This window comes from Bos mutus, chromosome 14 (genome assembly GCF_027580195.1).
Source record: "Bos mutus isolate GX-2022 chromosome 14, NWIPB_WYAK_1.1, whole genome shotgun sequence".
Lineage (NCBI taxonomy): Eukaryota > Metazoa > Chordata > Mammalia > Artiodactyla > Bovidae > Bos > Bos mutus.
This window is the reverse complement of record NC_091630.1, coordinates 62,539,596-62,567,183: the sequence shown is the minus strand read 5'-3', so window position 1 is coordinate 62,567,183 and position 27,588 is coordinate 62,539,596. Positions and strand designations below refer to the sequence as shown.

Here is a 27,588-nt window from a genome sequence, read left to right as displayed (position 1 = left end):
TAGCAAAGAATTGGACAGGACTTAGCGACTGATAACAACAACCCTTAAATATCAGCACTGATCATTTTAAAACAAATCACATTACTGCAATCTGGCAATGCCACACGATTTCACACTACATATCCTGTTCTTAAAAACCTTTCCAAGTTTGCCTATTCTAATTAAAACAGAAACTCCTTGTCATTCGTAAGTAAAACACTGCAGGATCTGGCTCTAGCTGTCTCTGGGACCTCAGGGACACAACACTAAAACAACACTTTCAGTCACACTGGATTTCCTCTGGTGGCCAAATAAGCCCATTACTAAGGCCAGTGACAGATACCAGGGCTTCCCTCTCAGAGGCCCATTCCCCAGGCCCCAGTCCCTCCTCTTTCAGCCCCCGGCCTCTGCCTGGGCTCTCTCCAGGCTTCACAGGACCTCTGCCCCATGGTCTGAGCTGCAACCCTCCTCTGAAAGGGCCCTTCCCTCACTGCCCGCCCTAAAGAACGGGGCCAACTCTGTTGCTCTTCTTCTGTTGCCCCGTTTGCTTTTCAGTACTTATCATGATGGGAAAGTGTCTCATGTATGTATTGTTTAAGTCTGCTATTTGTCTACTTCCATTAGCACGTAAGCTCCATGAAGGCAGGGACTTTTTCCAAGGCAACTATAAATTTTCCAGATTAAAAGAGCAATTTATAAAACCTCATGGGCCTCATGATCATTGCAGCATTATTCACAACAGCCAACACATGGAAACGACCTGTGTCCGTTGGTGGATGAGTGGATAAACAAGATGTGAAATTCTATATAAATATATATATGTAATTGTACATACACGTATGTACATATACACACAATGGAATATCATTCATCCTTAAAAAAAAGAAGGAAATCCTGCCCTTTGTGACAACATGGATGGACTAGAGGGCATTATGCCAAGGGAAATAAGTCAGAGAAAGACAAAAATACTGTACAATCTCTTTTACGTGGAGTCTAAAACAAAACAACGTAAAACCTCAGAGGTGTTTATTCTTTGGATTCTTTTCTCTCACTGCTCTCTGTCTACTTTTGTAAATGGAAAGTTGGATTTAAGATCTGCTTCTATGTTTTTCAAGCTTCCCTGGTGGCTCAGAGGGTAAAGAATGTGCCCATGATGTGGGAGACCTGGGTTCGATCTCTGGGTAGGGAAGATCTGGAGAAGAGAATGGCAACCCACTCCAGTATGTTTGCCTGGAGAAATCCATGGACAGAGGAGCCTAGAAGGCTACTGTCCAGGTGGTTGCAAAGAGTTGGACACAACTGAGCAAATAACACTTTCACTGTTTTCTGTTTCCCAAGGCTTTATCAGGCTCTGCCGAGACCAAGCAATGAATTCCATGTTTTATTTCACAAACACACACCACTCGGCCCATGTGCAGTGTTCTCCCCTCTCAGGAGCTCCGCAAGGCAGTGCTGGTCCCGTTTCACAGGCACGTCTCTGCAGCCCCGGACATGGGAGGGCTGGAGAAGGACACTGGTCCAGCTCCTTCCCTCATGAAAGACAAGCAGCTGATCCAGCTGCCTTACCTTTGTGGGGTCTCCTGGCATGGGGGCTGAAATGCAGGGCCTATTCCTGCAAGGGTGGAGAGCTGTCTTTGAGGAATGGACAGCCTTCCGCAGTGTTTGCTCCAGAACCACTTGGGAGCAGCTAAGCAGGGGCCCTGCTCTACCCAACAGAATATCAGTCTTTACTGGAAACATACAATTCAGTGACATTTCCGGCTCATAAAATTCAGAGTCTCCAACTTCCTGTCTGTTCCTCCGAGGGCTGTGCTTCTGGCACGGCCACTGTGTCTTCAGTGGGATTTCACAGGCAGAGTGTGATCTGCTGGCCTGAATTGCTGTGAACCCTGAACACATAATCTCACAAAAATGAAAACAGTCTTCCCTTAGTTGGAAGATTATATTGTAATATTATGGAACATATAGCATCTGTGCTAACAATTTCTATAAGCTATCTGCTGTGATTATTTCAAAAAGGGCTTACAGTAAAAGATCCCTGAAACCTATTTCTACTGTATCAGATACATTCTGAATTTTTGCACAACAAGAGGGCCAAACTCAAGCTCAGCAACATGTATGTTAAATGGATGAAGTCTCTTCCCTCTGAACCTTGAAAAGGGCTGAAGCACTGGGGAATAATGATTCAGTTGACTTCATGTTGCTCCTTAAGACTTTTGGCATCATTACAGCAAAGCCACATTTGACTCAGGAATAAAGTTCAATGACTGTTTCTTACAAGACTCCTGAAAATTAAAAAAGGATACAGTAAAGGCAGGCAAAGAAGTAAAAATTACAGACAGTCACAGAGAAGAAAGCTTCAGAACCAGGTACAGCCTGTCCTCGGTGACTCACTGAGTAACTGTCTCTGCACATTTATAACAATGGCTCTGTGGGACCTGAGCAGACCCTTTCGGCAGCTCCGTCTCAGGACCTAAATTTGCCCAATCAGCCTAGCCGCAGTTCAACTCTGGAGCTTGCTGTCAAAATGCAAAATATCTGGAAGGATTTCCACATCAAAACACTGCCAAATGTGAATTTTTGCTCAGAATGAATTTGTCAGTGAGAAGAAAAAATGCCAGATTGGAGAATTTTCAAGAAACACTCTGCTCACTTGTTCTCAACGTCAGATTTCCAGGCTGTGGATGATCCTACATAAACTCAACTTCTTATGGATAAAGGACAGACAGTTCCATGAAACAGGCTTTGACTGTGGGGTCCAGGTGCTTTCTAAACTATTAACTTTACACCTTAATGATTCTTTTAGAACAAGGTTAGAAAAAAAGTGAAAGTCCGACTCTTTGCGACCCCATGGACTATACAGTCTATGGAATTCTCCAGGCCAGAATACTGGAGTAGGTGGCCTTTCCCTTCTCCAAGGGATCTTGCCAACCCAGGGATTGAACCCAGGTCTCCCGCATTGCAGGCAGATTCTTTACCAGCTGAGCCACAAGGGAAGCCCAAGAATACTGGAGTGGGTAGCCTATCCTTTCTCCAGCAGATCTTCCCGACCCAGGAATTGAACTGGAGTCTCCTGCATTGCAGGTGGATTCTTTACCAACTGAGCAATGAGGGAAGACCAGAACAAAGTTAATGTCACATCAAACTATTGGGTTGCTTAATTAGTAGCTGTTATTAAAGAAATTAGACATTTATCCACCAAGGAAAGATTAATTCATGTTGTTGATAAGCCTGTTTAGTAATAATATTTTACTTTTACATCTTGTGCCCTCTACATATTAATAACTAGATATGAAGGTGCCGTAGGTATATCAACTTTTGGGGAAGGCACAGTTGATTTACCATATTATATCAGTTTCAGGCATATAGCATAGTGATTCACAGTTGTTACGAGGTTATGCTCTATTCATAGTTACTATAAAGTACTGGCTATATTCCTGGGTCAGGGAACTTTTAGCTGGTTTATTGTATACCTAGTAGTTCACGCCTCGTACTCCTCCATTCTCCCTACGTTGCCCCTCCATCACTCCGGTTCCCACTGGTAACCACAGTTTTGTTCTCTATATCTGTGAGTCTGTTTCTTGTTATATTCACTAGTTTGTTTTATTTTTTAGCGTCATTTAAATGTCTTTCTCTGACTTATTTCACTTAGCATAATACCCTCCAAGTCCATCCATGTTATTGCAAATGGCAAAATTCAATTCTTTTATAGCTGAGTAATATCAGTGGTTGGAGAAGGCAATGGCACTCCACTCCAGTACTCTTGCCTGGAAAATCCCATGGACGGAGGAGCCTGGTAGGCTGCAGTCCATGGGGTCGCTAAGAGTCGGACACAACTGAGTGACTTCACTTTCACTTTTCACTTTCATGTATTGGAGAAGGAAATGGCAACCCACTCCAGTGTTCTTGCCTGGAGAATCCTAGGGACAGGGGAGCCTGGTGGGCTGCCGTCTACGGGGTCACATAGAGTCAGACACGACTGAAGTGACTTAGCAGCAGCAGCAGCAATATCAATCGTATATACACACCACATTGTCCTTATCCATTCATCTGCTGATGGACACTTAGGTTGCTTCCATGTCTGAGCTATTATAAGCAGTGCTACAATGAATACTGGGGTGTGTGTTTTTTTTTTCCCAATTACTGTTTTGGTTCCTTTTGGGATACATGCCCAGGAGTGGAATTGCTAGACCAAACAGTAGCTCTGTTTAGCTTTTTGAGGATCCTCCATATTGTTTTCCATAGTGGCCGCATGGGTTTACATTCCTACCACCGGTGCACAAGGGTTCTCTTTTCTCCACATCCTCACCAACACTTGGCATTCGTTATTATTATTTTTTTAATGACAACCATTCTGACAGGTGTGAGGTGGTATCTCATTGTGGTTTTGATTTGCATTTCCCTCATGATTAGAAATACTGGGCCTCTTTTCATGTGCCTGTTGGCCATCTGTGTGTCTTCTTTGGAAAAATGTCCCAGATAAACTGAAGATGATGCATCAAGAAGGAGCAAATGAGAATTTTTTTCCACTTTGTCCAGCTCCACTGGCCCTGAGAGGCAGAGCCCTTTGTCCCTGGATTCTGGGTAACACAGTGTACACAGAGGCAGCAGCTGAGCCATGCGGGCAGTGAGGCACTCTCCTACCCCACCCCTAAGGACAGGGCAGCATCTTCCTGAAGAAAAACAGCCTCCTGTTGGCAGGACCTGCCATGTGCCGTCCTTCAACGAGGACTTCATTCAGGCTGGCAGGGGGGCCTATCCAGATCCCCAACTGTTGTGGGCTGAATGTCCAGTCCCCCTAAAATTCCTGTGTTGAAACCTCATACCCGAGGTGATAGTATTAGTGGGTAGCATTTGCAGGGTGACTGCAGAGCCTTGCGATAAAAGCAGCACTGTTTTGTAACAGAGGCCCCAGAGACCATGCCGTGAGCACACAATAGGCCTTCTGCAACCCGGCAAAGGGCCCCCACCAGACCCTGAATCTGCTGGTGCCATGACCCTGGACTTCCCAGGCCTTAAAAATGTGAGAAATACATTTTTGTTGCCACCCAGTCTCTGGTATTTCCTTTTTTTTACAGCAGCCCATGAGGGGAAGACACCAACCTTCCTTCCACTGCCCCGCATTCACCCCTGGATGTGTTATGCTCCCCCACTTGGTGCTTCTACACAAATGCTTTCTCTGACCAAGTCCTACCTGTTCTCCAAGATCTGTGATGTCCCCAGGTCCTCCCGCTGCCCTGCACCCACCTCTCTGGGATCTCTGTTCTGCAGTGCAGTGCTTTCTGTACCTACTGTCGTGGGTCTCCTCCCTCCTCCTCAGGGCCCAGCGCAGGGCCTGAGTGCTCTGTGGGAGTGGAAGAAATACATAAGTACAACTGGGGTGCACTTGTAGTCCCACGAGCTCTTGCTGAAATTCACCATTTGGAATATAAGCAAAGCTTCTCAACACACTTAGGCATGATGTCCTGAAGTTGACCAGATGTTGGACATGGGCTTTGCTGATCAAGTGGAAGAGATTTTATATGTAGCATACAAGAAAGATTCAGAAGAAATCCCCAAACATTGGTCTTTTCTGCAACTTGTCCTCATTGGGTGTATAATGTTGCTAAGAAATACATGAAACCTACAAATGAATAGGCAGTCCCGATTGGTAAAAAGACACAGAAAAGAGCAATAACTGTAGAGCCTCTGGCTATCAAGTGCCACTGGACTGAGAGGGCAGCAGTTACTGGGGACGTGAGCTGAGTGTACAGTGGTTATTAAGGGTGCACTATCACATTTTGTGAAACGAAGGAAGAAACCCAGTTGTCACAGAATGTGGCCATAAAGCAGGATGCCCAGTCTTTACATGGAGACATTCCATAGAAGGAAGGCGAAATCACCCTGAAAGGTTTTAGAAACGATGATGTTGGAGTTCTGGTTGCAACCAATATTGCTGCACATAGGTTAGACATCCCTGAGGTTGATCTGGTTGTTCCAAGTTCTCCACCAAAGGACGTGGAGTCCTACATTCACCATTCTGGGTGAACAGAGCTGGAAAGACCAGAGTTTGCATCTGCTTTTATCAGCACAAGGAAGAATACCAGTTAGCCCAGTTCAGTTCAGTTCAGTTTAGTCGCTCAGTCGTGTCCGACTCTTTGCGACCCCATGAATCACAGCACGCCAGGCCTCCCTGTCCATCACCAACTCCCGGAGTTCACTCAGACTCACGCCCATCAAGTCAGTGATGCCATCCAGCCATCTCATCCTCTGTTGTCCCCTTCTCCTCCTGCCCCCAATCTGTCCCAGCATTGGAGTCTTTTCCAATGAGTCAACTCTTCTCATGAGGTGACCAAAGGACTGGAGTTTCAGCTTTAGCATCATTCCTTCCAAAGAAATCCCAGGGCTGATCTCCTTCAGAATGGACTGGTTGGATCTCCTTGCAGTCCAAGGGACTCTCAAGAGTCTTCTCCAACACCACAGTTCAAAAGCATCGATTCTTCGGCACTCAGCCTTCTTCACAGTCCAACTCTCACATCCATACATGACCACAGGAAAAACCATAGCCTTGACTAGACGAACCTTTGTTGGCAAAGTAATGTCTCTGCTTTTGAATATGCTATCTAGGTTGGTCATAACTTTCCTTCCAAGGAGTAAGCGTCTTTTAATTTCATGGCTGCAGTCACCATCTGTAGTGATTTTGGAGCCCCCAAAAATAAAGTCTGACACTGTTTCCACTGTTTCCCCATCTATTTGCCATGAAGTGATGGGACCGGATGCCATGATCTTCGTTTTCTGAATGTTGAGCTTTAAGCCAACTTTTTCACTCTCTACTTTCACTTTCATCAAGAGGCTTTTGAGTTCCTCTTCACTTTCTGCCATAAGGGTGGTGTCATCTGCATATCTGAGGTTATTGATATTTCTCCCGGCAATCTTGATTCCAGCTTGTGCTTCTTCCAGCCCAGCGTTTCTCATGATATACTCTGCATATAAGTTAATCAGGGTGACAATATACAGCCTTGACATACTCCTTTTCCTATTTGGAACCAGTCTGTTGTTCCATGTCCAGTTCTAACTGTTGCTTCCTGGCCTGCATACAAATTTCTCAAGAGGCAGATCAGGTGGTCTGATATTCCCATCTCTTTCAGAATTTTCCACAGTTTATTGTGATCCACACAGTCAAAGGCTTTGGCACAGTCAATAAAGCAGAAATAGATGTTTTTCTAGAACTCTCTTGCTTTCTCCATGATCCAGCGGATGTTGGCAATTTGATCTCTGGTTCCTCTGCCTTTTCTAAAACCAGCTTGAACATCAGGAAGTTCACGGTTCACATATTGCTGAAGCCTGGCTTGGAGAATTTTGAGCATTACTTTACTAGGGTGTGAGATGAGTGCAATTGTGTGGTAGTTTGAACATTCTTTGGCATTGCCTTTCTTTGGGATTGGAATGAAAACTGACCTTTTCCAGTCCTGTGGCCACTGCTGAGTTTTCCAAATTTGCTGGCATATTGAGTGCAGCATTTTCACACCATCATCTTTCAGGATTTGAAATAGCTCAACTGGAATTCCATCACCTCCACTGGCTTTGTTCATAGTGATGCTTTCTAAGGCCCACTTGACTTCACATTCCAGGATGTCTGGCTCTAGGTCAGTGATCACACCATCGTGATTATCTGGGTCATGAAGATCTTTTTTGTACAGTTCTTCTGTGTATTCTTGCCATCTCTTCTTAATATCTTCTGCTTCTGTTAGGTCCATACCATTTCTGTCCTTTATCGAGCCCAGCTTTGCATGAAATGTTCCCTTGGTATCTCTAATTTTCTGGAAGAGATCTCTAGTCTTTCGCATTCTGTTGTTTTCCTCTATTTCTTTGCATTGATCGCTGAAGAAGGCTTTCTTATCTCTTCTTGCTATTCTTTGGAACTCTGCATTCAGATGCTTATATCTTTCCTTTTCTCCTTTGCTTTTCGCTTCTCTTCTTTTCACAGCTATTTGTAAGGCCTCCCCAGACAGCCATTTTGCTTTTTTGCATTTCTTTTCCATGGGGATGGTCTTGATCCCTGTCTCCTGTACAATGTCACGAACCTCAGTCCATAGTTCATCAGGCACTCTATCTATCAGATCTAGGCCCTTAAATCTATTTCTCACTTCCACTGTATAATCATAAGGGATTTGATTTAGGTCATACCTGAATGGTCTAGTGGTTTTCCCTACTTTCTTCAATTTCAGTCTGAATTTGGCAATAAGGAGTTCATGGTCTGAGCCACAGTCAGCTCCTGGTCTTGTTTTTGCTGACTGTATAGAGCATCTCCATCTTTGGATGCAAAGAATATAATCAATCTGATCTCGGTGTTGACCATCTGGTGATGTCCATGTATAGAGTCTTCTCTTGTGTTGTTGGAAGAGGGTGTTTGTTACGACCACTGCATTTTCTTGGCAAAACTCTATTAGTCTTTGCCCTGCTTCGTTGCATATTCCAAGGCCAAATTTGCCTGTTACTCCAGGTGTTTCTTGACTTCCTACTTTTGCATTCCAGTCCCCTATAATGAAAAGGACATCTTTTTTTGGGTGTTAGTTCTAAAAGGTCTTGTAGGTCTTCACAGAACCGTTCAACTTCAGCTTCTTCAGCATTACTGGTTGGGGCATAGACTTGGATTACTGTGATATTGAATGGTTTGCCTTGGATACGAACAGAGATCATTCTGTTGTTTTTGAGATTGCATCCAAGTATTGCATTTCGGACTCTTTTGTTGACCATCATGGCTACTCCATTTCTTCTGAGGGATTCGGGCGGGTCATGGTGGAGAGATCTGACAGAATGTGGTCCACTGGAGAAGGGAATGGCAAACCAATTCAGTATTCTTGCCTTGAGAACCCCATGAACAGTATGAAAAGGCAAAATGATAGGATACTGAAAGAGGAACTCCCTAGGTCAGTAGGTGCCCAATATGCTACTGGAGATCAGTGGAGAAATAACTCCAGAAAGAATGAAGGGATGGAGCCAAAGCAAAAACAATACCCAGCTGTGGATGTGACTGGTGATTGAAGCAAGGTCCGATGCTGTAAAGAGCAATATTGCATAGGAACCTGGAATGTCAGGTCCATGAATCAAGGCAAACTGGAAGTAGTCAAACAAGAGATGGCAAGAGTGAATGTCGACATTCTAGGAATCAGTGAACTAAATTGGACTGGAATGGGTGAATTTAACTCAGATGACCATTATATCTACTACTGCGGGCAGGAATCCCTCAGAAGAAATGGAGTTAGCCCAAGTGGAGCAAAAAGTGAGAGTTAAATTTAAGCGAATAGGTATTCCTTCTGCAGCAGAGATAATAAAAAAGCTTCTAGCAAAGGTGCCATCAGGCTCTTGGACTCTGTGCCTCCCACTGCAATTGGTCACTTCAAGCAGTCAGCTGAGAAGCTGATTGAGGAGAAGGGAGCTGTGGAAGCTTTGGCAACAGCCCTGGCCCAATTCTCCAGTGCCACATCAATAGATCAGCGCTCCTTGATCAACTCAAATGCGGGCTTTGTGACCATGATCTGTGATGCTCAACTGAAACGCCAAACATTAGTTATGCTTGGAAAGAACTTAAAGAGCAACTGGGTGAGGATATTGATTCCAAAGTGAAGGGAATGGTCTTTCTCAAAGGAAAGCAGGGTGTTTGCTTTGATATCCCTACTGTATCAGTAACAGAAGAACAGGAAAAGTGGAATGATTCATGGCGATTGGAACCTTTCTGTGGCCACAGAGCAACCAGAGCTAGAAGGACCATGAGAGCGATGTCACAACAGGGGGAAGGCAATTGAGGCTTCAGGGGACAGCGCGAGAACAGCCGAGGTGTCAGGGGACAGTGGGAAAGAAGTAAAAGCTTCAGAGGACAGCAATCAGGAGGTGGCAACAAAAGTAACAGATTCCAAAACAAAGGCCAGAAGCAAAGTTTTAATAAAGCATTCCGACAGAAATTTGAAGAAAAGGATTTATTTGGCAAAAACAACTGTGTTCGGCAACATGGGACTGAACATTGTTTTTCATACAAAGTTAAAAGCACACTGTTATTTCCTTCCTAACCACTTGCCCAGAGTCCATCTCTTCGAGAGAGGTAAGCTTCATCTAAATTATTTAATCTGTGGTGACTGTCAGTTATAACTTTATTGCTACTTCTATCTTGGGTATTCCTTTGGAAAAAGTGTATGGATTCATTACATATTCTAATATATTGTCTATAGATTATAAGATAAAGTCAAGCATGTATCTGCTGATACTTTTTTAGTTGATCTGTCTTTTATACTTAGAATGTCTCTTAGTAGGCTTCCTGGTGGCTCAGATGGTAAAGAATCTGCCTGCAATGCAGACCTGTGTGTCAATCCCTGGGTTGGGAAGATCCCCTGGAGAAAGAAATGCCAACCCAATTCAGTATTCTTGCCTGCAGAATTCCATGCACATAGGGAGGAGCCTGGCAGCCTAGAGTCCATGGGGTCACAAACAGCTGGACGCGACTGAGTGACTATCACTCACTCTTTGCTGTTGCTCAGTTTGCCCAGTCATGTCCACCAATTTGCAACTTCATGGACTGCAGCAGGCCAGGTCTCCCTGTACCTCACCATCTACTGGAGTTTGCCCAAGTTCATGTCCATTGAATCGGTGATGCCATCCAGCCGTCTCATCCTCTTACGCCCTCTTCTCCTTCTGCCCTTGACCTTTCCCAGCATCAGGGACTTTTCCAATAAGTCATCTGTGCACATCAGATGACCAAAATACTGGAGCTTCAGCTTCAGCATCAGTCTTTCCAGTGAATATTCAGGGTTGATCTCCCTTAAGATTGACTAGTTTGATCTCCTTGCTGTCCAAGGGACTTTCAGGAGTCTTCTCCAGCACCACAGTTCAAAGGCATCAATTCTTTGGTGTTCTGGCTTCTTTACAGTCCAGCTCTCACTGGGAAGACCACAGCCTTGACTATGTGGACCTTTGTCAGCAGAGTGATATCTCCACTTTTCAACACACTGTCTGTTTGTCATCACTTTCCTGCCAAGAAGCAATCATCTGATTTCATGGCTGCAGTCACCATCTGCAGTGATTTTGGAGCCCAAGAAGAGAAAATCTGTCACTACTTCCACCTTTTCCCCTTCTATTTGCCATGAAGTATGGGGGCTGGATGCCATGATCTTAGTTTTTTTAATATTTAGTCTTAAGTCGGCTCTTTCACTCTCCTCCTTCACCCTCATCAAGGCTCTTTAGTTCCTCTTCATTTTCTGCCATTAGAGTGGTATCATCCGCATATCTGAGGTGCTTGTTGCTTCTCTCACCTATCTTGATTCCAGCTTGTAACTCATCTAGACCAGCATTTTTCATGATGTGCTCAGCACATAGGTTAAACAAACAGGGTGACAGCAGACAGCCCTGTTGTACTCCTTTCCCCCTCTTGAACCAATCAATTGTTCCACACAGGGTTCTAACTGTTGCTTCTTGACCTGCATACAGGTTTCTCAGGAGACAAGTAAGATGGCCTGGTATTCCCATCTCATGATCCACACAGTCTAAGGCTTTAGTGTAGTCAATGAAACAGAGATAGATGATTTTTTGAAACTCCCTTGCTTTCTCTATAATCCAGCAAGTGTTGGCAATTTGATCTCTAGTTCCTCTTTCTTTTCTAAACCCAGCTTGGACATCTGGAAGTTCTTGGTTCACTCTCTCTGTTGGTAAAAGGTGACTTTTAAAAAAGATACAATCAACACATGGAGAAAGATACAATGATTGTCAAAGATTTTAACTTATTAATCAAAGAATCAAAAAGAAATTACAGTTGGCTCAAATGAAAACTGGAAGAATATTGGCATTAATTTATAAATTGAAGCAAAATGGAACTACACCCAGGGAATGCACATGTGTGTGCTCAGTCATATACAACTATTTGAGACCCCGTGGACTGTAGATGCTCCTCCATCCATGGGATTTCCCAGGCAAGAATACTGGAGTGGGTTACCATTTCCTTCTCCAGGGAATCTTCCCTACCCAGGGATTGAACCCATGTCTCCTGTGTCTCCTGCCTGCGCAGGCAGATTCTCTACCACTGAGTCACCTGGGAATCCCACCACAGGGAATAATCCATAGCAAACTACTGGACACAATTGATTTGTATTTCTGTGGACAAAAATCATGGATCATTACCAGTTTTTTGTTTTTTTACAAATTAATGAGTTGTAAAATAGCATAAAGACAGCAAAAGGAGCAGAGAACCTGCAGAATCAGGTTACCCAGACATGTTTCCATCGCATATACCCAGTGAGCTTCTCAGTCCATTTCATAGTTTTTTGTTTTTGTTTTTGTTTTTGTTTACAATTTTTCCTTTTACTGCTTTAAGTTTGAAACTGTCAAAAATGTCAAAAAAAACTTTCAAGTGTTTTATAAATGGCAACAGCAGGGAGATGGCAATTGAAACACCTATTTCAACCATCAGAAGATGCATTTTTTTTTTTACAATTTTACTTATTTATGTTTATTTTGGCTGTGCTAAGCCCTCTTGTTGTGCACAGACTTTGTCTAGTTGCGGTGAGCAGGCGCCACTGTGTAGCCGTTGTGGTTTCTCACTGCGGTGGCTTCTCTCATTGCAAAGCACGGGCTCTAGGGTGTACAGGCTCGATAGTTGTGGTGCGCCGGCCTACGTGCCCCTTGGCATGCGGGTCCTGTACCAGGGATTAAACCCATGTCCCCTACATTGGCAGGTAGATTTTTAACCCCTGGATCATCAGGGAAGCCTGATACATTTAGTTTTGAAAGCAGTATGTGAAAAAAGCTATTCTAGATTAAGGTGGGAAAAAAAAAGGAAAAAGTGAATTCACTGTAAGTTCAGATGTATCTAAAATAATCAGATACATATGCATACAAGTTAGCACTATCAAAAAATTTTATGAATTTGGAAGTAATCTAAAATATATTTCATAAATCTTTCTGATGTCTCTTCAAGCATAAAATTACAGTTTGAATGGGTAAAAAGAAGCTCTGTGCAAACCAACATGATGAGTGTCCTCAACTCTGCATGTTGAATTTCTTAGACAACTGGAAGGAGATGTCAGTTACAATCAAAGCTAGAACACAGTCCAGTGGCTTTACATGAAGCATTTGCAGCCTCCTCACTTGTCAACAGACTTTCTTTCTTGGGTTATAAATATTCCATGTGTGTGGTGGCTGTGTTCCCTGTCAACTTGGTTAAGCTGGAACTATTTTTTTTAATATAATTTTATTTATTATTTTTGGCTGTGCTGGGTCTTCCTTGCAGGCTTTCTCTAGTTGCAGAGAGCGGGGGCTACTCTCTAGTTGCGGTGCCTGGGCTTCTCAGCTCGTCGACTTCTCTTGTTGTGGAGCACAGGCTCTAGGGCATGTTGGCTTCAGCAGCTGTGGTGCAGGCTCAGTAGCTGCCGTTCCCAGGCTCTAGAACACAGGCTCAAAAGTTGTGGTGCATCGGCTTAGTGGGATGTAGGATATTCCCAGATTAGGGATCAAACCCCTGTCTCCTGCAGTGGCAGACAGATTCTTGACCACTGAGCCACCAGGGAAGCCCTGAAGCTATGTTTTGTGCAGTTCCTTCCCTGGGCTGTCTGGGCTGGGCTGGCCACAGGAGTGGTCAGCCGGAGACCCAGGGGCAGTAAAGGAGCAGCCACTCCGTCTGCAGCTGCACCCCTTCCCAGGTGCAGAGTGCTGGCTCACCTGTGGGGAGGAGGCAGGTATCTCCTTTGGGAGCAGATGTGAGCACAGCCCTGCGGCAGAGGCACCTCCTTGCCTTCAGATCCTGGCCCATCTGCTTACGTTGTTGCCTGCGTGCTTATCTGCAGCCACGTCAGTATACTCTCATCTTAACAAGGTTAGGTCTTCCAATCTGTGAATATGGGCTGTCTTTCCATTTAGGTATGTCTTTTTTAGTTTCTTTCAGCGATGTTTTCAATATTGTTCAGTCTTTTATTTTTATGCTATTGCAAATGAAATGGTTTTCATAATTTCCATTAAAAATTCTTCATTGTTAGTGTATAGAAATGCTTCTGACTTTTGTGTGATGATTGTATCCTGCCCCTTTGCTGCATTAGGTTCTTAGTTCTAAAAGTTGTTTTTTGGCATTTTTTAGGATTTTCTACATATAAGGTCAGGTCACCAGTGAACAGAGATACATTTTATTTCTTCCTTTCCAATTTGGGTAACTTTGATCCCCTTATCTTGCCTAATTCTTCTAAAACTTCCAATAATGCATTAAATGGAAGTGACAAAGTGGGCATCCTTATCTTACTGCTGATCTTATGGGAAAAGCTTTCAGTCTTTCACTACTGAGAATGATGTTAGATGTAGGGTTTTCAGACGTGGACTTTATGATATTGAGGAAGTTTCCTTTTATTCCTAGTTTTTTTGAGTGTTTTTTAATCATGAAAGGGTGGTGAATTTGTCTAAGGCTTTTACTGCACCAATTGAGATTACAATGTAATGTTTTCTTCATCCTATTAATGTGGGTATCATGTGACCATACTTTGCATTCCTGGAATATGTCCCACTTGGTCATGGTGTACAATCCTCTCACTATGCAGCTGATTTTAGCTTTCTGGTATTTTGTTGAGATTTTTTGCTTCAATATTCATGAGGGATGTTGGTCTGCAGTTTCCTCTTCTTGCATGGTCTTTGTCAGGCTTTGATATCGTGTAATGCCGACTTCATAACATCCATTAGAAAGTGTTCCCTCATCTTTAATTTTTGGGGAAAATTTGAGAGGACTGGCATTAATTCTTCCCTAAATCCTTGGTAAAATTCACCAGTGAAGCCATCTAGATCTGGGGCTTTTCTTTGTTGGGAGATTTTTTTTTTAAATTACTGATTCAATCTTACTGGTTATAGGTCTATTCAGATTTTCTATTTCTTCATAATTCAGTTTCAGAAGATTGTGTTTCTAGGAATCTGTCCCTTTCATCTAGGTTATATCACTTTTTTAGTATACAATTGTTCATGACAGTCTCTTATAATACTTATTTCTGTGTAGTTCGTTACATACCCACTTTTATTTCTGATTTTAATCATGAAAAAAAAAAGTAGTCTTTTTCTTAGTCAATGTAGCTAAGGGTTTGTCAGTTTCATTGATCCTCTCAAAGAACCATCATTTGATTACATTGATTTTCTTGATTGTTTTCTTATTCTCTGTTTTTCTCCACTCTAATCTTCATTGTTTCTTTCTACTAGCTTTGGGTTTAGTTTGTGCTTCCTTGCCTCGTTCCTTATGCTATAAGATTAGGTAATTAATTTGAGATCTTTTTCTTTTTTAATGTATATATTTACAGCTATACATTTCCCTGTTTACACTGCTGTCACTGCATCCCATAAGTTTCGGTAAATTGTATTCTTGGGAAATTAGAAAACTTCCCTTGTGATTTCTCTTTTGACACACTCACTAGTTAAGAGTGTATTGATTAACTTCTACATGCTTGTGAATTATCCAGATTTTTTTCTGTTAATGATTTAAGTTTCATTTGTGATAAGAAAAGATACTTTTTTTGGTTCTTATCTTTTAAAATTTATTTTAAAACTTGTTTTGTGACAGATGCTCATCCTGGAGACTGTTCCATTGCACTTGAGAAAACCGTGGGTGATACTGTTGCTGAGTCCAAGTTGTCCATATTATGGCTTGGTCCTCAATTTCTTTCCCAATCTTCTGCTTCATGGTTGTCTCCATTATCAGAAGTGGGGTGCCAAAGACTCCAACTGTTATGCAGAACTGCTTATTTCTGCTTTTAAGACTCGAAGGAGGAGCTAGTGATGTAAGCTTGGAGTTTATTCAAAGAATGAGGGGGAAGCTGGCCTTCTCTTCTGCCCCACTTTTCCTCTGGTTATAAAAGTGTAGCCCAGTAAGTTCTTGGGGTGGAGCTCTTCTGCCTGCCTGCTCATATCCTTCACAAGAATCCTATACTAACAAATCCACTTCTTACCTCTCACTCTGTCTCTGACCGAATTCCTACTGTGTTGAGACATAAAGAACCTAAGCTTCATTAAGCTGAGTGAGACAGCTGTGTGGTTTCAGTTGGAACCAGAAGACTGATGATTAATATTCCTGAAACATCACCCTGTGACCTCACCACCAGTCAGAAGAATGTACCTGAGCTGGTCCCACACCCTGAGACCCTCACACCAGTTGTTGCCTTAAAAACTTCCCTGAAAGTCCTTGGGGTGTTCAAGTCTTTCCAGCACCAGCTGCTTGTTCTCCTTGCTTGGCGCCTATGACTAAACTCTGTACTTTTCTTCACCACAACCAGGTAGACTGGCTTTGGCGCTCATCAGGTGAGCAAACCTGAGTTTGGCTTGGCAGCATGAGGATTAATTTAGGCTGATTATGTTTAAGGCCCCAAAGACTCAGGAAGAACCTCTGACCTTTCCCCTAACTGCTTAAGGATGTGGACAGAAGATCTTATGCTAGAAGAGTCTTGGAAGCAGTGATAAATGACCAGAGAAGAAAATGTCTTGATAATATGATAAATATTAATATTTTAAAGCCTTTAAAATTGTACTTCTGAAAACTGGAAAAAAATGTTTTACTGAAAGTAGTAAATAATATGTAGGATGGAAGGGCAGTGATTAAAAAGTATGTTTATGTGAAAGGTGTATAAGAAACTAAAAATAGATGTGTTAGCTTCCCTGGTGTCTCAGATAGTAAAGAATTTGCCTGCAATGCAGGAGACCCAAGTTTGATCCCTGGGTCAGGAAGATCCCCTGAAGAAGGGAATGGCAACCCATTCCAGTATTCCTGCCTGGAGAATCCCTTTGACAGAGAAGCCTGGCGGGCTACAGCCTGTGGGGTCCCAAAGAGTCAGACATGATTGAGTGATTAGCACTTTCACTTTCAAAGTAATAGTCATGAGTAAATTATAGTAGAATTATTATTAACAAAATATTTTATCTTTTTTAAAAAGAAGGAATTTAGATATCTAAGAAGTTTATGACTTTATGTCAGATCCTCTCTTTCAGAGTTCTTTGTAACCCTGAGTCCTCTCTCCACTTTTAGCATGCATAGTTCATGTTATTTCAGTTGTTGTCCATTCTTTCCAGTTATGGACATGAAACTTCAAATGTTATCAATGTTCCTAAGAATCTCCTTCATAGTGAGAAAATAACACACTGGAGTAAGAACAAATTCCATCTGTATTATCTTAAGTTTTCATTATCTCCTATTTATTTAGATTTAAGAATACTCCAGTTGCTGAATGAGAGGAGGGAGAATGGACCCAGTGAATTTGAACTTAACACCATGACACCAATCACCAATCACAAAACCAGAGGTGACCTGAGAGTGCCCACCACTAGGGTGCAAGTGCTTACTTGTGGAGCTTGGGGCCTGAACAGTCAGCTCACAGTAGATGGTGAAGGATGAATCTACTCTCACCCCACAGCTCTGCCTGCTTGGACACTCCAGAAAGGATGCTCTAACCCAGGGCTGGTTGGAATGGGCAGCAGAAACATGCAGACCTCCCCCTGGGGGGCTGCTCTCAGCAGAGCACAGCCAGCGGTAATCCAAATCACAGGTGATGGGCTCTCATCAGCCTGACTGAGGACAGGTGAGCATCAGGATGCACTGGCAACACACTGCAAGGAGCCAGCAGGGAGGACGCTCAGCTGCAATGTACTGGGAGGAAAGGGGTCCATGTAGGAGCAATGGCCAGGGCACAGACCCAGAACTGACTCTGAATCTACACTGTTGAACAGACAGTGGGTAAGCACATGGACCATACGTGAAAGAGCACAGAGGAGAGGAGACCTAGAGGCGAGCATGGGAGATAAGGAAGCAGGCATGGGAACAGACCATGTGGAACCTTCTAGTCAACTGCAGGAACCTTAGCTGAGGACAAGGAAAGCCACTGGTAAGGTTTTTACAAAATCTTTCTTTTTTTTTTTTAAAGCACAGTCTAGGTTTGTAATACAACTGAGTGATTTTCCATATACCTCCCTGCCCCAACCCTGCATAGTCCCACCGCCTGCCTCCATTATCAACACCCTTGACAAGATGGTAAACTTGTCATAATTAATAAATGTACACTGAAACATCATAATCACCCAAGTCCACAGTTTATATTAGGGTTCACTCTTGGTGTTGTTACTCCATAGGTTGGATGAGTGTATGACACAAATCCACCACTACAGAATCATAGAGTAATCTCACTGCTCTAAAGTCCTCTGTTTATTTATCCCTACCTCTCCCATTACTTTGAGCAACCACCCATCTTTTTATGGACTCCACAGTTTTGACTTTCATAAAGTCAAACCGTATGTAACCTTTTTCAGAGTACCTTCTTTCACCTAATATGCAGTAATATGCATTTAAGTTTCTTCCAAGATTTCATAGCTCATTTTTTTAAAGCACTGAATAGTATTCCATTGTCTACAAACATCACAGTTTATGTATCCATGCACCTAGTAACATTGGTTGCTTCCAAGTTTTGGCAATCATGAAGAAAGCTACTATATTAACATGTAGGTTTCAAGTGAACGTAAGTTTTCAGCTCCTTTGGGTAAGTATCACAGAGTAGGCAATGGCACCCCACTCCAGTGCTCTTGCCTGGAAAATCACACAGATGGAGGAGCCTGGTAGGCTGCAGTCCATGGGGTCGCTAAGAGTCGGACACGACTGAGCGACTTCACTTTCACTTTTCACTTTCACGCACTGGAGAAGGAAACGGCAACCCACTCCATTGTTCCTGCCTGGAGAATCCCAGGGACGGAGGAGCCCGGTGGGCTGCCGTCTATGGGGTCGCACAGAGTTGGACACGACTGAAGTGACTTAGCAGCAGCAGGGTAAGTATCAAGAAGCAAAACTGCTGGATTATATATGAAGAATATGTTCAGTTTTGTAAGAAACTGCCAAACTTCTTCCAAAGTGGCTGCACCTTTTTTTATTGCCACCAGCAAAGAATGAGAAGTCCCATTGCTCTACATCCTCAGTGGCATTTGGTGCTGTCAGGGCTCTGGGTTCTGGCCATTCTAAAAGGTGTGTAGCAACATCTCACTGCTCTTTTAGTTTGCCTCTCCCTGATGACACATGACGTGGAGCATCTTCTCATGTGCTTACTTGCTATTAGTATTTCTTCTTTGTTGAGGGGTCTTCTAGGATCTCCAGCTCATTTTTTTTTAACTAGGTTGTTTGTTTTCTTGTTGAATTTTAAAAGTTCTTATATTTTGGATAATAGTTCTTTATCACATGGGTCTTCTTTAAATATTTCTCCTGCCTGTGGCTTGTTTTTACATTCTTTTGACAGTGTTTTTTGCAAAGAAGAAAAATTTTAATTTTACTTAAGTCCAGCTTATCAGTTCTTTTATGGATGGTGCCCTCAGGGTCCTATCTAAAAAGTCATTGCCAAACCCATTGCCATCTAAGCTTTTCCCATGTTAACTTCAGGAATTTTATAGTATTGCATTATATACTTCAGTCTGTGATCCATTTCAAGTTCATTTTTGTGAAGGACATAAGGTCTGTGTCTAGATTTTTTTTTTTTTTGCATCTGAATGTTCAGTTGTCCAAGTACCATTTGTTGAAAAGACTCTTTCCTCCATTGTACTGCCTCTGTTGTCTGTCAAAGATCAGCTGACTCTATTTATAGAGGTCTATTTATGGGATCCAGAGAAGGCAATGGCACCCCACTCCAGTACTTTTGCCTGGAAAATACCATGGATGGAGGGGCCTGGTAGGCTGAAGTCCATGGGGTCACCAAGAGTCGGACACGATTGATCGACTTCACCTTCACTTTTCACTTTCATGCTTTGGAGAAGGAAATGGCAACCCACTCTAGTGTTCTTGCCTGGAGAATCCCAGGGATTGGGGAGCCTGGTGGGCTGCCGTCTATGCGGTCACACAGAGTCGGACACGACTGAAGTGACTTAGCAGCAGCAGCAGCATTTATGGGATCGCTATTCTGTTCCAATGATCAGTTCTTTCACCAAAATGATTTTATCTTGAATACTGCATCTTCATAGTAAATCTTGAATTTGAGCAGTATCAGTCCACCAATTTTGTTCTTCCCTAATATTGTGTTGGCTGCCCTGGATCTTTGCCTCTCTAAACTTTAGAATCAGCTTGTCCACATTCACAAACTAACTTACCAGGATTTTGATGGGGATCACATTGAAACTACAGATTAATTTGGAAAGAACTGACGTCTTGACAATACTGACTTCTAATCCATGAACATGAGATATCTCTCCACTTATTTAGTTCTTCTTTGATTTTGTTTATCAGTTTTTGCAACTTTACTCAGATATTATATGTTATTTGTTACGTTTGTACCTAAGTGTTTAATTTGGGGGGTACTTATGTTATTATGTTTTTAACTTCAAGTTGCAGTTGATCGGAGAAGGCAATGGCAACCCACTCCAGTACTCTTGCCTGGAAAATCCCATGGATGGAGGAGCCTGGTAGACTGCAGTCCATGGGGTTGCTAAGAGTCGGACAAACTGAGCGACTTCACTTTCACTTTTCACTTTCATGCATTGGAGAAGGAAATGGCAACCCACTTCAGTGTTCTTGCCTGGAGAATCCAAGGGACGGCAGAGCCTGGTGGGCTGCCGTTTGTGGGGTCGCACAGAGTCGGACACAACTGAAGTGACTTAGCAGCAGTTGATCATTGCTGATATATGAGAAACTGATAGACTTTTGTATGATAACTTTGTATCCTGCAACCTGGCTATAATTGATTATAGTTCCAGAAATTTTTTGATTTTTTTCAGATTTTTTTACACAGAAAATCATGTCATTGGCAAACAAATAGTTTATTTCTTTGGTTTCCAGTACCATGTTGAAAAGGATCAAGGATTGAAATGGTGTCCCTTGCACTGCAAGGCAGGTTCTTAACCACTGGATCACCAGGGAAGGCCCTTCCTCTATTCCTAGTTTACTGACAGTTTTTGTCATGAATGAATCTTGAATTTCATCATATGCTTTTCTGTATCTATTGATATGATCATGTGTTTTTTGTTTTAACCCGCTGATATCATGAACTATATTAATTGATTTTGAATGTTGAAATAGCTTTGTAACCGTGAGATAAATCCTACTTGGTTGCAATGTGTAATTCTTTTTATATATTACTGAATCTATTTACAAATATTTTGTTGAAGATTTTCTATCTATGTTGAAGAGACAGGTCACAGTTTTCTTATGTCTTTGATTTTGGTAGTAGGGTAATGTTGACCTCATAAAATGAGGTAGAACATATTCAGTTTGTTTTCTCTGAAACAGACTGTAGAGAATTGGTGTAATTTTTCCCTTAAATGTTTGACAGAATTTACCAGTGAACACATCTGCGGCTGGTGCTTTGTTCTGAAAGGTGATTAATTATCTTCTTCAATATACACAGACCTATTCATACAATCTGTTCTGTCTGTAAGCTTTGGCAGACTATACCTTTCAAGGAATTAATCCATTTCATCTGGGTTGTCAAAAGTGGGGCATAGATTTGTTCATACTATTCTTTTATTAGGGTTTCCCTGGTGGCTGAGATGGTAAAGAATCTGCCTGAAATACAGGAGACCCAAGTTCAACCCCTGGGTTGGGAAGATCCCCTGGAGAAGGCAATGGCTACCCACTCCAGTATTCTTGCCTGGAGAATTCCATGGACAGAGGAGCCTGGTGTTAAATTTCCCTTTAAGTATGGCTTTCACTGTATCTCACAAATTTTGGTAAGTTGTGTTTTCATTTATTTAAAAAGCTTTACAGCAATCCCAAGAATTCCCTGGCAGTTCAGTGGTCAAGATTCAGCGCTTTCATTGCCAGGGTCTGGATTCAATTCCTAGTTGGGGAACTATGATCCCACAAGCCTCACAGTGTGGCAAAGAAAAAAAAAAAAACGCTTTCTCACAATCCCTATCAAAACACCAATGGTGTTTTTCACAGAACTAGAATAATTCTAAAATTTGTAGAGAAACAATAAAGACCCTGAATAGTTAAAGCAATCTTGAGAAAGAAGAACAGAGCTGGAGGCAGCATGCTTCCAGCCTTCAGACTACACTACAGAACTACATTAATCAAAACAGTATGATAGCATCAATCAGTCCTCACCCCTCAGCTGCTGATGAGGCAGCTGAGATCTACAGAGGCCCGAATGGTCAGATAATGCTGAAGACAGAGCTAGAACAGGTCTAACAACTCCCATTAGATGAGCTGTGTGGGACACACCAGTGCATTCCCTTTCTCCTGGACTGTCTGCTTCCTCCTCTGCCCCAACCTAGGGTGCACAGGGTAAAAGCACTAACAAACACCACTGGCTTACCAGGAGGCTGATGTACAGATGCTTCTGCCAAAACAGTTAGTTCAAATAAACTTTTTGACAAGCATCCCAGCCACCACCCCAAAAAAAAACCCATAAACAGTATGAAATGGGCACAAACACAGGCACATAGATCAAAGGGACAGAATGAAGAGCCAGTAATAAACCCATGCACTTAGGGTCAATTAATCTACAACAGAGAAGGCAAGAATATAACTGCTTATTGTTATTGTACATTAGCTTATCTTATAATACTGAGTAACCATTACCATACATCAAAAAAGTTCACTGACTCCCAAAATACATGGAGACAGAATAGCACACTTCTAAATAACAGCAGAGGCAAAGATAAAAAAATCTCAAGAGAAATTTACAAATTTATTTTAAATTCAGGCAGAGTTGATTTACTAGTTTCAGGTGTACAACATTGTGATTCTAAATTTTTATGTTATACTCCATTTAGAGTTATTATAAAACATTGGCTATATTTCCTGTCCTGTCCTTGTAGTTTATTTTCTACATAGTAGTTTGTACCTCTTAATCCATTCCCCCTACCTTGCCCCTCCTCCTTCCTTCTCACCACTGGTAACTACTAGCTTATTCTCTACATCTGGGAGTTTGTTTCTGTTTTGTTATATCTATTTCCTTGTTTCATTTTTTAGATTCCACCGGAGGCCTTACAAATAGCTGTGAAAAGAAGAGAAGCGAAAAGCAAAGGAGAAAAGGAAAGATATAAGCACCTGAATGCAGAGTTCCAAAGAATAGCAAGAAGAGATAAGAAAGCCTTCCTCAGCGACCAATGCAAAGAAATAGAGGAAAACAACAGAATGGGAAAGACTAGAGATCTCTTCAAGAAAATTAGAGATACTAAGGGAACATTTCATGCAAAGCTGGGCTCGATAAAGGACAGAAATGGTATGGACCTAACAGAAGCAGAAGATATTAAGAAGAGGTGGCAGGGATACACAGAAAAACTGTACAAAAAAGATCTTCATGACTAAGATAATCATGATGGTGTGATCACTCACCTAGAGCCAGACATCCTGGAATGTGAGATCAAGCGGACCTTAGAAAGCATCACTATGAACAAAGCTAGTGGAGGTGATGGAATTCCAGTGGAGCTATTTCAAATCCTGAAAGATGATGGTGTGAAAGTGCTGCACTCAGTATGCCAGCAAATTTGGAAAACTCAGCAGTGGCCACAGGACTGGAAAAGGTCAGTTTTCATTCCAATCCCAAAGAAAGGCAATGCCAAAGAATGCTCAAACTACCGCACAATTGTGGGGGTTCTTCTGTCCTTTCTATTCTCTGTGCCAAGGATCAGACCAATGAAACTGTGAGCACTGGTCAGATATTTAGCAAATTTTCCAGCAGGCAATGAAGGGGATTCCTTGGCACGTTTTCCCCACTGCTTTTTCCTCCTGTCCTTCAGCTCTCTCCCGGGACTCAAGCCCGGCCAAAACTAATGAAACTCAGGCTCTGATGTCTCATTGTAAAAATTCATTGAGAGACAAAGCGATAAGAGGTGGATTTGTCAGGATCCAGAGAGAAGCCCCACTCCAGTACTCCCGCCTGGAAAATCCTATGGACGGAGGAGCCTGGTAGGCTCCAGTCCATCGGGTCACTGAGGGTCCAACACAACTAAGCAACTTCACTTTCACTTTTCACTTTCATGCATCGGAGAAGGAAATGGCAACCCACTCCAGTGTTCTTGCCTGGAGAATCCCAGGGATGGGAGTCTGGTGGGCTGTCGTCTATGGGGTTGCACAGAGTCGGACATGACTGACCTGACTCAGCAGCAGCAGCAGGTCTTAGTTGTGGCACAGGGGCTCTAGAGCACGTGAGCTCAGTACTTGCAGCTCAAGGCTTAGTTGCCCGTCGACATGTAAGATCTTAGTTCCCTCACCAGAGATTGAACTGCATCTCCTGAATTAGAAGGTGGATTCTTAACCACTGGCCCACCAGGAAAGTCCCATAATGTCATTCTTTTAAAAGGGTGAGTAATATTCCATTGCACACATATTCTGCATTTTTATCCATTCATCTGTTGATGGACACTTAGGTTGCTTCCATATCTTGGCTACTATTAAGAGTGTATTAGTTTCCTATTGCTGCATATTATCCCAAAATGTCCTTGCTCAAAACACTAAACATTTGTTATCTCAATTTTTAAGGGTCAGGAATGGGGTGACCAGATGGGTTCCTCTGTCTCAAGGTCTCTAGCAGAGTAGCCATCAAGATGTTGGGGCAGGCTGAAGACCTGACTGGGAAGGATCTGCTTTAAAGCTCAAGCCGTGTTTGTTGACAAGATTCAGCTCCTCAGGCTGTTGAACTGAGCTCCTCACATTGTCAAGTTTATTGACCAGAGGCTGATCTCAATTCCTTGCCATGCGGGCTTCTCTATAAGGCAGCTGTCGTAACTGACAGCTGGCTTCCCTCAAAGGGAGGACTGGAGCAAGGGACAGCAATGCATGCAATCTAATTTTTTTTGGCCCAGACCAGGGCTGTGGGATCTTAGTTCTCTTAGTTCCCTTACCAAGGTTCCAACCAAGGGCCCCTGGCAGTGAAAGAGCTGAGTACTAACCACTGGACTGCAGGGAATTCCCGGCCATCTAGTCTTCTAAAACAAAATCTCCGAAGTGATTACCTCCGCCACCCCACCTCCCCACGCTTCTGTTATTTTATTCGATGGAAGCTGGTCAGTAAACAGCGCACACACAAGGCGAGAGGATTATAAAGAACAAGACAGGAAAGCCAAGCGGGGAGCCACGATAGTTTTCCACCAGAGTGAAAAGTAACAGAGCGCCCAGCAGTGTCACTTCACATTAGGGGGGTAGCTGGGACCAATTGGGAAGAAGCAGCAGCTGACACTAAACGTTCAGAACTAAGACTAGAGCCTGTCTTCTCCCCAAGCCTCGGTCGTGCTAAGGCATGGGTAAATGAGTGCACAGGATGGAAAGAAGAGGTCCACCCAGCAGGGACCACCGCCCTGCGCAGAACAAGTTCCACTGGGGCTGGAGCTCGGGCCGCGGGGAGGGAGAGATCGGCGTGCCCCAGGAAAGTCGTATCCTCGGGGGTCGTCCTGGCTGTCACGGCCGGGAACCGCCCCGTGCCAGTGGCCGCCCAAGCCCCGTGGGCACCTCAGCCCGCCGGACGGAGTCATGCTCCCTAATCACTCAGAAACGGAAAGAACTTTCTAGAGTCACAGAGACTTTAATCATGTTTCTCCAGGAGGCCTATCTCAAAAGAAAATATGAATACGGCGGCTTAATTCTAAGGTCTCTTTAACCATTCTGTCACTCCTTGAATCATTTTCTGCAGAACCGTCAACGCCCCGGTCAGGGCCTCATTTCCACAAACACTTGGTGTACCTCAACACAGACGCCACCCTCTCCCAGACAGAGGACAGCCCTCTGGGGGGCGCCCGCGCGCCTACTTCGAGGCACGCCTGTGATGTTGGCGCCGGCGGGAGCTCCCGGAGCACTAGTCCCTCACAGAGCATTCTCGCCTCACGCTCTTGCTTTTTCTTGTTGACTGACTCAAGTCTGTTCCATGATCTTAGCCTTCAACCTTTCCCTCAGAGTTAGCGGCTGCGTCTCAGGAAGTCGGAAGCCGCGGGCGGGCCCGCGGTGACACACCGGAAGCCGAGGAGAGGGAGCCGGGAGCCGGAAGCCGCGGGGCGGGCGGTGGCGCTCCCGGAAGTGGCGCGGACGTCGCGTGCGTCTGAGCGGTGCGTCGGGCTGCAGGAGAAGATGGCGGTCTCCACAGGTCGGTTCCTTGCCCGGCTACCTGCTTTTCCACCCCGACCCGCGCGGCGTCTCATCTTGCATCTGGCGACCGGCCTGGTTGTGTGAGAGAAGCCACAGTACGGCCCCTCGACCGCCGGACTTCCTGCGTAGCGCAGGCGGAGCAGGGAGGGTCCTGGCGACCGTCGGGGCGGCGGTCGTGCCCCGCGTCGGCTGCGCGCCGGGGGGCTGGGCTGGGCCGGGCTCGCTGGGGGTCCGGCAGACGGTGCAGGATTCGGCTGGCGGGGTCTCGCGGGTGATGCGGGAGCGAGGAGAGGAGTCTGGGGCGGCCCGCTGTCCACCTCGGCGCGCGATGGCTCGTGTGGGGGTCGTGGATGGAGCGAGTCGGATCCTCCGGCTCGCCCTAACGTGGGCGGAGGGCCCATTCTTACCTGACTGAATGCGTGTTGTCTGTCTTTCCCGTGAATGCATAACTGCGGTGCCGACTAAGTAAAAGCAACGAGCGAGGTGAACGCTCATTGAAGAAAAAACGACTTCTTATATTAGCTTTTCAACTCCTCTCTCCTACTGAATACAATTTTGGTTTCCTGTAAGCACAGATTTTGAAATTAAATGTTAACACTGAGGTTTTAGAAATCTGACTATTTAAAAATGTTAAAAATGTTGAAAGCTGTATTAATCTAAAATCTTAGTACGTGTGGTCTTTCGTTTTTCTGATCGTTATTGAAACCAGACTAGAGAACAGTGTGGTTTTGTATTTCTTGCCATCATTGCACGAATTTTCGTTAAGTGGAATACTTTATTGTGTGTTGCGATTGGTACTTTCAAGGTAGTACCTTTCTAGCTACCTTTTAATGGAAAATTGCGTCTTTTGTGTCTCTGTTCCGTGCAGGTGTCAGGATAAGCTGTTTAACGATTTTAGCATTGCGGAACTATTTCAAGCTTAGGGTCAGAGCTAAGAGGTAAAACATAGGTGATTTAAAAAGTGACGTTTTAGAGTTGAGACTCTGCTGTTGTCCTTGCTATTTGAAATCGAGTGTGCTCATGAATGGGGCCATGTCTTTTTTAAGACTTGTGCATCCTATCTTTAGGTTCTTGAAAAATTAGTAATAAAATGGTGTATTTTAACTTGATAGTTTTCATTTTGTAGATTTCATTTTTTAAATACAGTTTTTCTCCCCTGTACCATTTTACATATGAAAGAGTGTGGAAATATTTTGAAAAAACCAATGATTAGGTTATATTAATGACAGAAACTTCTTGGTAACATTTAAGTCATTTTTGGAAGGAATTATAAAGAAGTTGCTGAGAGATTATTAGTATATTTTGTTGTACATCTGAAGCTTGAGTTTTATAGTTTATATTTCAGCATTCCAGTTGTTACATTTACACTAATTTTATGTTTATGAGTTTTGAAATCTTAGCATAATTAGGAAGAATAACTGTTAGACTATTAATTGATGTTTTCTTAGACCCTGAAACTTGTTTTGACACTGTTGCTGAAGATTGCCTTGGTCAATATCAGATTATTCCTCTTCTGTGTTTTGTAACCTTGACAGTATCATCCAGCATGGGGAGAGAGGAGTGCAGAAGCAGTTTTAGACTATGTTTTGTAA

At 43.4% G+C, this 27,588-nt stretch overlaps 1 protein-coding gene and 1 pseudogene across 1 annotated transcript in view; both read left to right on the top strand.

Annotated features, from left to right (window-relative positions):
• The first annotated feature begins 1,389 nt into the window (after positions 1-1,389).
• On the top strand, positions 1,390-25,953 carry LOC102286268 (nucleolar RNA helicase 2-like; annotated as a pseudogene).
• UBE2V2 (ubiquitin conjugating enzyme E2 V2) overlaps positions 25,853-27,588 on the top strand; it is a 32,590-nt gene continuing 30,854 nt past the window's right edge. Inside the window, exon 1 of the mRNA XM_005891983.3 lies at positions 25,853-25,994. Coding sequence (XP_005892045.1) covers positions 25,979-25,994 — 16 coding nt within the window. The 5' untranslated portion in view covers positions 25,853-25,978. The remainder of the gene's footprint in view (positions 25,995-27,588) is intronic.